The 12,390-nt window shown below is 42.6% G+C and overlaps 1 protein-coding gene across 4 annotated transcripts in view; it reads left to right on the top strand.

The window, feature by feature from the left end:
• Nucleotides 1-12,390, top strand: part of dync2h1 (dynein cytoplasmic 2 heavy chain 1) — a 656,363-nt gene that overhangs the window by 138,175 nt on the left and 505,798 nt on the right. For all 4 annotated transcript variants that reach the window (XM_067986146.1, XM_067986147.1, XM_067986148.1 and 1 more), the window contains exons 44-45: nt 251-497; nt 2,635-2,786. In XM_067986146.1, the coding sequence (XP_067842247.1) occupies nt 251-497; nt 2,635-2,786 (399 nt within the window). The remainder of the gene's footprint in view (nt 1-250; nt 498-2,634; nt 2,787-12,390) is intronic.

Here is a 12,390-nt window from a genome sequence, read left to right as displayed (position 1 = left end):
AAATTACTTTGAGGAATTTACTGTATAAAATTTTGATTTTGGTGACTTAAATGGGATAAGTTCATATTAGGAAGTGCAAAAATAAAATTCCCTTCCCCCCCCCCCCCCAATGTCTATCTGTTGCTTTTATTACTAGATTTGTTGTTTGACTGTTTTGAGGAAAAACCTAGAAAGTTAAAATTGTTCCTATCAGGAAAGTGTTAATCTATGTAGAACACCTTCCATTTTGACAGTTCATTTTTATTTTCAGGATGCTTCTTCGTTATGCTTTCTCTCAGCTCAGATCCACTCAGATTGCAACAGTTCACTGCAGTGCACAGACCTCGCCTCGGCATATTCTGCAAAAGTTGAGCCAGACGTGCATGGTTATAAGTTCTAACACTGGTCGTGTACACAGACCCAGGGACTGTGAACATCTGGTATTATATTTGAAAGATATCAACCTACCCAAACCAGACAAATGGGGAACCAACAGCTTTATTGCTTTTCTACAGCAGGTTAGGACTCTATTAGATTTATTTTATTTATTTATTTATTTATATATATATAATTTTTACTTTAGTTGTTTTTGTGTTTTATTTTGCCCAGCTCTGCAGTATATTGTTTAAACATTTTGGCATATTAGCTTCCACTGCATTTAAGGGCATAAATAAACTGATGGTAGCTTTCTTTGAAATAATACCCTACCAGAACTGTGTAAGAAGTGCATGAAACGTACTGAGCAACTGTGGGTGTCTTAATTTGTAGATTTCTTTTGGATAAAGTATTTTTTTGAAGTAGTTTTATTGCCATTGTCACCGTTTCTCATTTTCTTTGTCCCCCCTCTTTAAACGTCTTCCATACGCCATATACTGTTATCTACCAGAGGGCAAACTGACGACCTGTTTCTTTCGATGTTGTAATCAGTCAGTTAGATAGGTAATGAGGTACATAAATGCAGACTGAGTATACTTAATTTATAATTTTTACTTCTCCCTAGTAAGGAATCAACTTTCCTCCATTCTGTGTCCCATCTCATGACTTGGCTTCATTTGGAAACCTGTCATTTGGGGAAGTGCAAGACATGCACTTACTCACCAATAACTTGCTCACCAATGCTCAGTTTGGGTTCCGCCAGAACCACTCGGCTCCAGACCTCATTACAGCCTTGGTCCAAACATGGACAAAAGAGCTGAATTCCAGAGGTGAGGTGAGAGTGACTGCCCTTGACATCAAGGCAGCATTTGACCGAGTGTGGCACCAAGGAGTCCTAGTAAAATTGAAGTCAATGGGTATCAGGGGGAAAACTCTCCAGTGGCTGGTGTCATACCTGGCACAAAGGAAGATGGTCGTGGTTGTTGGAGGCCAATCATCTCAGCCCCAGGACATTGCTGCAGGAGTTCCTCAGGGCAGTGTCCTAGGCCTAACCCATCTTCAGCTGCTTCATAAATGACCTTCCCTCCATCATAAGGTCAGAAATGGGGATGATCGCTGATGATTGCACAGTGTTCAGTTCTATTCGCAACCCCTCAGATAATGAAGCAGTCCGTGCTCGCATGCAGCAAGACCTGGACAACATCCAGGCTTGGGCTGATAAGTGGCAAGTAACACTCGAGCCAGACAAGTGCCAGACAATGACCATCTCCAACAAGAGAGAGTTTAACCACCTCCCCTTGACATTCAACAGCATTACCATCGCCAAATCCCCCACCATCAACATCCTGGGGGTCACCGTTGACCATAAACTTAACTGGACCAGCCATATAAATACTGTGGCTACAAGAGCAGGTCAGAGGCTGGGTATTCTGTGGCGAGTGACTCATCTCCTGACCCCCCAAAGCCTTTCCACCATCTATAAGGCACAAGTCAGGAGTGTGATGGAATACTCTCAACTTACCTGGATGAGTGCAGCTCCAACAAGACTCAAGAAGCTCGACACCATCAGGACAAAGCAGCCCACTTGATTGGCACCCCATCCACCACCCTAAACATTCACTCCCTTCACCTCTGGCGCACCATGGCTGCAGTGTGTACCATCCACAGGATGCACTGCAGCAACTCGCCAAGGCTTCTTTGACAGCACCTCCCAAACCCATGGCCTCTACCACCTAGAAGGACAAGGGCAGCAGGCACATGGGAACAACACCACTGCACGTTCCCCTCCAAGTCACACACCATCCTGACTTGGAAATATATCGCCGTTCCTTCATTATCGCTGGGTCAAAATCCTGGAACTCCCTACCTAACAGCACTGTGGGAGAACCTTCACCACATGGACTGCAGCGATTCAAGAAGGCGGCTCACCACCGCCTTCTCAAGGGCAATTAGGGATGGGCTATAAATGCCGGCCTTGCCAGCGACGCCCACATCCCATGAACAAATTTTTTAAAAAATGCATCTATATTCTACCATGTTGTGCTGGCAGACCTCTGGTTTTATTTGGAAGCACAAGACTATTCAAGTCTTCAGAAATTTAAAAGTATATCTAAAATTCAGTACTTATGCTTAAATTTATATCTATTATTTTTAATCAGCATATATCTATATTACTGGTTAGGGTGATCTTACTTAATTAGCTTATTTGTAGCTGCGAACCAGGTGCAAATGCTGCATATATTTATAACCCCTTTGTGTTTTTTAAAAAAAATTCCAAAGGCGTTGACTTACCATGGATTTTATGATGAGAATTTGGAATGGGTTGGATTAGAAAATATTCAGATCGTGGCTTCAATGTCAGTAGGTGGTGCTATGGGACGACATACCCTAACGACAAGATTTACATCCATTGTCAGGATCTGTACAATAAAGTGAGTACTATAATGGCCATTTATTCTTCCAGTAATGTAAATATATTGCATCTATTTTTCATTAAGTCAAAGTTACATATTTATGTTAAATTAATAGATTTCTAGTAAAGGAAAAAATAAAAAAGTGAATTTTGCAAGCTTCATACGAACATATATACGTACATACAAATTAAGAGCAGGAGTAGGCCATTCGGCCCCTCGAGCCTGCTCTGCCCTTCGATAAGATCATGGCTGATCTAATTGCGACCTCAACCCTACTTTCCCGTCTACCTACTATAACCTTTGACTCCCTTGTTAATCAGGAATATATCTAACTCAGCCTTAAAAATATTCAATGACCCTGCCTCCCTTGCTCTCTGGGGAAGGGAGTTCCCCAGAGAGCGGTGGAGGCAGAAAAATATAAGGATATGTATGATTTTTCATTACTATGAGTGCTGTTTCATTGCTTCTTTCTTTACTATGCTATTATTATTTTCAACATTTTTGACTCCTCAGATTACTGCATTCTTCAATAACCATGTTTGAGATAACTTGTTAGCCATGTTGCTAACTTCCACTTTGCCATCAATTTAAGCACAATGCTCTATCAGGGCACTTCGTATTCGACAATCTGTCTTTGAACAGTCTTGCTCATTTTCAGTTGTTTTTCAGCCCCACAGATCAACATAAGTGTTCTGCATATCTAGTTCTGTGGAGCACACTGTTTCTTTTGGTTGTTAGCATATTTTTAACGGCATGTATTCCTGGGTAACAGACAAGTTTTAGGACATAATTCTTAGTAACAGGACAAGCCCATATCTTTTTGATTGATCTCAACAACTTGCTTCTCAACAAATCCCTCAGTCTCTTCTCTCTCTGGCAACACATCCAGTTTCTTGTTGAAACCCATCAAAGATATTCCCTGATAACACAAGCCTATTACCTTGTGTTTTTTAAATAAAGAGTTCCTTCTGATTTCTCCTCTTAGTCTTCACTTATGAATTACTAACTTCTGTTCCGTTGGTATTCAATCTTTTTTTTCCCCATGGTGAATACCTTGCCTGGATTGATTTTCAGCAGTCCCCTTGATAATCTTGAGAGCAATCACAACATCCTTGGCCTTTCCTCATAATTTAGATTCCTGATACTTGGTTGTGTGTCTCTGTACCTTCTCAAAGATAATGATAGCCTTTTTATGATTAGATGACTATAACTGCACATACTACTCTGGGTGGGCGTCTGACATATCCCAACACTTATCCCTCAAACACACTACTGAAAATAGATTAACTGGTTATTCATCTCATTTGCTGTTGGGGGATCTTGCTTTACATGAATTGGTTTCTTGTTGCCTACTTAAGCGACTCACTTCAAAAATACTTCAGTGGCTGTGAAGTGCTTTGGGACATTTTAAGGACATGAAAAGTGCTGTATAAATGCAAGTTTTTCTTCTTTCACACACACGTGAGTGCAAAAGACAAGGCTGAAGCGCTTGCAACCATCTTCAGCCAGAAGTGCCGAGTGGATGATCCATCTCGGCCTCCTCCTGAGATCCCTACCATCACAGAAGCCAGTCTTCAGCCAATTCGATTCACTCCACGTGATATCAAGAAACGGCTGAATGCACTGGATACAGCAAAGGCTATGGGCCCCGACAACATCCCGGCTGTGGTGCTGAAGACTTGTGCTTCAGAACTAGCCGCGCCTCTAGTCAAGCTGTTCCAGTACAGCTACAACACTGGCATCTACTCAACAAAATAGAAAATTGCCCAGGTAAGTCCTGTCCACAAGAAGCAGGACAAATCCAATCCGGCCAATTACCGCCCCATCAGTCTACTCTCAATCATCAGCAAAGTGATGGAAGGTGTTGTCGACAATGCTATCAAGCGGCACTTAATCACCAATGACCTGCTCACCGATGCCCAGTTTGGGTTCCGCCAAGACCACTCGGCGCCAGACCTCATTACAGCCTTGGTCCAAACATGGACAAAAGAGCTGAATTCCAGAGGTGAGGTGAAAGTGACTGCCCTTGACATCAAGGCAGCATTTGACCGAGTGTGGCATCAAGGAGTCCTAGTAAAATTGAAGTCAATGGGAATTGGGGAAAACTCTCCAGTGGCTGGAGTCGTACCTGGCGCAAAAGAAGATGGTAGTGGTTGTTGGAGGCCAATCATCTCAGCCCCAGGACGTCGCTGTAGGAGTTCCTCAGGGCAGCGTCCTAGGCCCAACCCTTTTCAGCTGCTTCATCAATGACCTTCCCTCCATCATAAGGTCAGAAGTGGGGATGTTCGCTGATGATTGCACAGTGTTCAGTTCCATTCGCTACCCCTCGAATAATGAAGCAGTCCGTGCCTGCATGCAGCAAGACCTAGACAACATCCAGGCTCGGGCTGATAAGTGGCAAGTAATATTCGCACCAGACAAGTGCCAGGCAATGATCATTTCCAACAAGAGAGAGTCTAACCACCTCCCCTTGACATTCAATCGCCGAATCCCCCACCATCAACATCCTGGGGGTCACCATTGACCAGAAACTTAACTGGACCAGCCACATAAATACTGTGGCTACAAGAGCAGGTCAGAGGCTGAGTATTCTGCGGCGAGTGACTCACCTCCTGACTCCCCAAAGCCTTTCCACCATCTACAAGGCACAAGTCAGGAGTGTGATGGAATACTCTCCACTTGCCTGGATGAGTGCAGCTCCAACAACACTCGAGAAGCTCGACACCATCCAGGACAAAGCAGCCCGCTTGATTGGCACCCCATCCACCACCCTAAACATTCACTCCCTTCACCACCGGCGCACAGTGGCTGAAGTGTGTACCATCCACAGGATGCACTGCAGCAACTCACCAAGGCTTCTTCGACAGCACCTCCCAAACACGTGACCTCTACCATCTAGAAAGACAAGGGCAGCAGGCGCATGGGAACACCACCACCTGCACGTTCCCCTCCAAGTCACATACCATCCTGACTTGGAAATTTATGGCCGTTCCTTCATCGTCGCTGAGTCAAAATCCTGGAACTCCCTACCTAACAGCATTGTGGGAGATCCTTCACCACGTGGACTGCAGCGGTTCAAGAAGGCGGCTCACCATCACCTTCTCAAGGGCAATTAGGGATGGACAATAAATGCTGGCCTTGCCAGCGATGCGCACATCCCATGAATGAATAAAAACAAAAGCATTGATATAACCTGTTTTGATTGATAATCTATCCTTCTATTAATCCAGCCCAATGCCTTATTTTAATCTATACTTACTTCCAAGCACTGGGATGATGGTTTCTTTGTATGCAACAATATTTCAGGGGATAATTTGATCCTATCCCGCCCTGCAGGCAACTGATGCGATCAGATCGGTTGCCCGTTTGACATAAATGAAAATTAAAGTCAGGTGGGGTGTAAAATGGGTGGTGGTTCTGATTGCATTAGTTTCCCACTGGGCGGGCTAGGTTCAAATTACTGCCTAGATCTTTTTCCTGCTTAGCATGAAGATTTTTAACAGAAGGAATACTTGTTAAAAGGCAAGGAGGGTGAGGAGGTGAATAATTAACGTCGCGTAAGTTTTGAATAGCCTAAGCTTTATCCAAATTGAATGTGTCACATTGGGTCTCTCCAATACATAACCAGGGCTGCTGAAAAATTGCGACTTTATTTTTATTGTGATGTCTGAAAATCGTGGTTCACAGCTAGAATTGTTCTGTTCCGCCCTCGACTCATGCCTTAGCGATGCTGCTCAGGGAGATAGTCTTGCCGTACGATGTGGGCAGGAATTCCTGATCATGTGATAGTTTTGGGAGATAAGGCATTCCCGCCCACAGTATGCAGCAGCAGTTGTCTTCTTTCCTCCAAACCCCCCACCCCACCCCCACAAACCACCCACCCCAAACAGCAGCACCATTAGTTAGGATTTGGGAAACAGTAAGAGACAAATCGGAGAAGACCAGGTCGGTGCAGGGGAGATGAAGAAAAGTACCATTATGAATGGGAGGTGGAAAAGCACCAGTGTGAACTGAGAGGGAAAAAAATTCAAATATGAACTTAGGGAGAGGGGGCAGAAGAATGGCTTGGTAAACTGGGAAGTGAGGAATGTTATTAAATTGTTTTATTCAATCTAAAAATGCTTTAAAAATTTGCAACAGAGAATACTAATACATGCCCTCAATGGCTTTATATTTCTTTGCAAGGAATGAAAGAAACTCCACACAATTTTCAGTGACTGAGACAGTTCTTTCAATAAACCTATCTTGATTTTAATGAGTGTGATCTTTGTAGCATTCTATATGGAGATGACAATGTTTAACATATTTGAAAATAAACTATACTGAAAAGATTACAGTGGAATTATGTTTGACTGAAGTGGTAGAACCACTTAGATGCATCAATATATAGGTTTCCTCTATTCCTCGATTACAAATGTTTGGTTGTGAATGGGAAGTTATCTTTAGTTATAAATGTTATTGTGGGTATTAAAAATGCAGCAGAAATTTTTTTATCTAGTTAGCTGTTTTTAATTCTCCAGTTCGGATTGATCAGAATGTGAAATATTTTTTTCACAAATGCAAGTTCTATTTATCTATATATCTTATGTGAAACATTATTCTGACATTGTGATAGAAACATAGAAAATAGGAGCAAGAGTAGGCCATCCGGCCCTTCGAGTCTGCTCCGCCATTCGAAATGATCATGGCTGATCGTCTAACTCAGTACCCTGTTCCTGCTTTTTCCTCATATCCCTTGATCCCTTTAGCATTAAGAAATATATCTATCTCCTTCTTGAATATATCTAATGACTTGGCCTCCACTGCCTTCTGTGGTAGAGAATTCCACAGGTTCACCACCCTCTGAGTGAAGAAATTTCTCCTCATCTCGGTTCTAAATGGCATACCCCGTATCCTGAGGCTGTGACCCCTGGTTCTGGACTCCCCAGCCATTGGCTTAACTTTGATCTGCTTAACTTTGCCCCAGATACATAAATATAAATATCCTCTGGCCCTAGCATGAGAGCGCCTGTTTCTGAACCTTTCCAGTTAGTGTACCAATAAATGTGATTTAAAAAGAAAAAGTACAACATTTTTATTCATGTAAATGTATCTTCAAAGCTGCTTACTTTTGATATTTTAATATTTATATCTGAGGTACTTGCCAGCTTTCTTTTATTTCGGTATACATCTGTAACTAGTGCCTTACCCATGGGCAGAAAATAAATCAAGCTCTTGTGCTTGGGATGTCTGTGTTGTTACTAGAACAGCCTAGAACAGTTCAAACTGTTTTACTAGCAGCACATCTCTTTGACATTATGCAGTGCTGCAAGGCAAATACACACACCTGGTAGGTAGTATGACATCATTTTGGTGGTCTGCTTCCAAATTCTTTTACTAGCTGGAAGGCTGACCTGTGGTCATCAACTTTAATTTCATCCAAGATGCTTCATGTGCAATGCATTTACTTCACATATTCTTCTCGCAACACATATTATTTGTTGTGTGTTTGAGAGAAAATCAAATGCTCAACAGATGGTTCATTTCCCTCACGCAGTCTGCAATCATCCACTAATTTGTAGTTTTAGGTTCTTAGTCTGGTAAAATTTACATTTAGCAAAATATCCAACCTTTTTTTCTTATCATTTAATCTTTTATTCAGCCAAACCTATTCCCAATTTAAACACTCACATAAAAACGTAAAATTATTTATATAATCTTTCCTTAAATGCAAATAATAATCTTTCACTCTAAACAACAATGAATGGCATTTATATAGTGCTTTTAACATAAAAGAAAAACATATATCGAGGTGCTTCACGGGGATGCAAGGTAAAATGGAGACCAAGCCAAGAATGAGATATTAGGATGGGTGATGAAAAACTTGGTCAAAGAGATGGGTTTTTAAGGAGTGTCTTAAGGGAGATGGAATGGTTTAGGGAGGGAATTTCAGAACATGAGCCCTAAGCGGCTTAAGACATAGCCACTGGAGGTGGGGCAAAGGGAGAGGGATGCACAAGAGGCCAGAGTACGAGGCACAGAGTGTTGGAGGGGGTTAAAGGGTTGGAGGAGGTTACAGAGATAGGGAGGGGGCAAGGCGATGACTTGAAGTAAATACGAGGATGTGAACCTTAAATTTGTAGCGTTGGGGACTGGGAGCCAATGTAAGTCAGCAAGGACAGTGGTATTGGGTGAGTGGAACTTGGTATGGGATAGGATGCAATATAAAGTTACTATAGATGTTCTCGTTGATCTCCTGTAGTATTGAATACAAAGAGTCGAGATCAAATATCGTCTTCAGACAGACGGAGGTTAAAGGGTAGGGGATAATTGGGCTAGGGTGTGCAGCAGTAATTCAGTTCCCATTTTTTAGTCATGCATTCTGTCCTATTTTAATATAATACTTTGACAAAACTTATGGAATTTGGGAAACTGGGAAGTAGAGATGATTGCAATATAGAATTTTCTCTGCAATACAGATGAAGGAGCTGGGAGGTGCCTATCTGAGGCACTACTATGGCACCATTGGTGGGAGGTTGACATTACAGTGTGACAAATCTATGTAGACAATTTTCATTATAAATATGGACATGGGAATTTATAATAGGACAGTTGATACAGGAAGTGCATGCAGATGTAAGATTTTTAATAAATAGATGCACACATTGAACCCTCAAGTAGGATAGAAACATTTACTACTACTAATTGCAGTTGCCATTATTGAAGAGTTACATTTTGCTGTGGGTTGTAAGTGTGAGCAGCAAATTTTGCGGCGCCTCCCGCACGTGTTGGTGCACGTGTTTCTAGGGTGGTCCGGTGACCTGCTTCTCTGGAGGCTTTTGAATTTTTACAGTAAAATGAAGCATTCTGGTTAATTATATACATTATATGCCACACATTATATGAAACCTATATGCAACATTTAGGTTTATCCATATTTAACAGCTCTATCCGATCATTGCGCCCCCAAAGACTACTTCAGCGTATGATCTTCCCCATCACAAAGGCACTCCGCTCTCTGTAACCATTCTCCCCTTCCCACAATTCACAGAGGCATTCTTTTCCTCAAACATCCACCCCCAGTTCATGTTGAAAGCCTTCTCCCTCAATTCATGCTGACACCTTTCACTTTCTCTTTCCTCAGTTTATGATAACACCTTTCACCTCCCCATCCCACAGTCCAAGATGGTACCATTCATCTCTTGCTCGCTCTCGTGCTCGCTCACTCTCTTGTGCTTTCATTTTCTCTCTTTCTCTCTCTCGCTCATGCTCTCCTCCTATTACTCCCAGGGATGAAATGTTGCTGTGGTAGTAAATCATGCGATAATTGAGATTAAAGAAATTATCAGAAGAATTTCTGCTCACAGCAGCATTTCATCCCCCAAGCAGGAATAGTACTGAGAGGAGAGGGGAGGGATGCTTATTTTCAGTGCCTCAGAAAGTTTAAAAAGTGTGTAAATGTGTACTTATGCCTGACTACTTACCATTTAAGGCCATCAATTAATCTTCTGCAGGATACTTTGCACCCTTCTTGATGGCAGATTAGTGATACAAGTTTAGGTGATCTTGGAGGGAATTAAATTTGAAGGCCACAGGTCATCTTTCCAGTTCATGTTAAGAGTGTATTAGAGTTTGGGGATAGGTGTATGTTCTTTCTTATAATTGACTCCTCAAATCAATAGGGTTCGCAACATTGAATGTCAGATGTCACAGATTTATTAAGTATCCAGTAATTAAAAATACACTTAAAAGGCAGTACATACGACCAAACCTTGTGAGTTTAATCTGAGGATTCAAATGTGAGCTTAGTATCTTAGGCCTTTACCAATCCTATATATCTGTTCCAACACCCACTTTTTATACTTTTCTCTTACCCCTTCTACACAATCCACACGTTTCTGCATTACATAATACAACTCCATTCATGGAGAATTTTAATGAACTTGTCCCTTATCAATGACTTTAGTTTTAACTAATTATTTTCCATTTTCCTGTAGAACTCCCCAACTTTGTTATCTCATTGGTAGTTTCATTCTTGTTGTATTCTACCAAGTGAAACTTCTAATTATAAATCTGACCAATCTGCTGTTTCTAAAAAGGATGATGTATTTGCAGATGTTTTCTTCTGCAGAACTAACTTGTTATCAACTGATTAATGTCCTCAGCAAGATATAAAGCATGTCTTTTAATTAGATTTACAAAACTGACCATTGCTTTAAGGTCAGTCTTCATTCAACAGATCGGTGGTCACTGCATCTAAATTGACTTATATTTCCTTACTTAGCAGGCAAAAGCTAAATGTTATTATTACGACAACATAAAGAGAAATCAGTTGGCATTAAATGAATCACCTCTATTACATTTGAGCCTTTGGCATGCAGATTGGTTTAATAGCAGGTTCTGAGTCCGTTGGTCAGAATGTCATTGATCTAGAAGTTGTCTGGTTTTAATGTTCTTCAATGCAGGATGAAGGGAGTGAGAAATATAACTCGGACTGCTATGCAGAGGGGCTTTTGTAAGTTCTCCGGGCAGGGTATGAGAAGCTCAGCAGAATCTCTGAGCTATGAGCTGATCCTTCATTTTTTTTATTCGTTCACGGGATGTGGGCGTCGCTGGCGAGGCCAGCATTTATTGCCCATCCCTAATTGCCCTCGAGAAGGTGGTGGTGAGCCGCCTTCTTGAACCGCTGCAGTCCGTGTGGTGACGGTTCTCCCACAGTGCTGTTAGGAAGGGAGTTCCAGGATTTTGACCCAGCGACAATGAAGGAACGGCGATATATTTCCAAGTCGGGATGGTGTGTGACTTGGAGGGGAACATGCAGGTGGTGTTGTTCCCATGTGCCTGCTGCTCTTGTCCTTCTAGGTGGTAGAGGTCGCTGGTTTGGGAGGTGCTGTCGAAGAAGCCTTGGCGAGTTGCTGCAGTGCATCCTGTGGACGGTACACACTGCAGCCACTGTGCGCCTGTGGTGAAGGGAGTGAATGTTTCGGGTGGTGGATGGGGTGCCAATCAAGCGGGCTGCTTTATCTTGGATGGTGTCAAGCTTCTCGAGTGTTGTTGGAGCTGCACTCATCCAAGCAAGTGGAGAATATTCCATCACACTCCTGACTTGTGCCTTGTAGATGGTGGAAAGGCTATGTGGAGTCAGGAGGTGAGTCACTCGCCGCAGAATACCCAGCCTCTGACCTGCTCTTGTAGCCACAGTATTTATGTGGCTGGTCCAGTTAAGTTTCTGGTCAATGGTGACCCCCAGGATGTTGATGGTGGGGGATTCGGCGATGGTAATGTCGTTGAATGTCAAGGGGAGGTGGTTAGACTCTCTCTTGTTGGAGATGGTCATTGCCTGGCACTTATCTGGTGCAAATGTTACTTGCCACTTATGAGCCCAAGCCTGGATGTTGTCCAGGTCTTGCTGCAAGGCGCTGATATGGCCCTGCTTTCCATGCATTTTCTCTCCTTCCTTCAAGTCATCCTTGTCAGATGTCGACTGATGTTGCTGCTCTTCCTCCTCCAAATGCAGGTCTCTCTGCAATGCAAGGTTATACAAAATGCAGCAGACCATGACAATGCATGACACTCTATCTGGGGTATATTGCAGGGAGCCCTCCCCAGAGCGGTCCGGACATCTGAACTTCTGCTTGAACAG

The sequence above is a fragment of the Heptranchias perlo genome, chromosome 6 (genome assembly GCF_035084215.1).
Source record: "Heptranchias perlo isolate sHepPer1 chromosome 6, sHepPer1.hap1, whole genome shotgun sequence".
Taxonomy (NCBI): domain Eukaryota; kingdom Metazoa; phylum Chordata; class Chondrichthyes; order Hexanchiformes; family Hexanchidae; genus Heptranchias; species Heptranchias perlo.
Note: the sequence above shows the minus strand (reverse complement) of the source record. Positions and strands in the feature narration are given on the sequence as shown.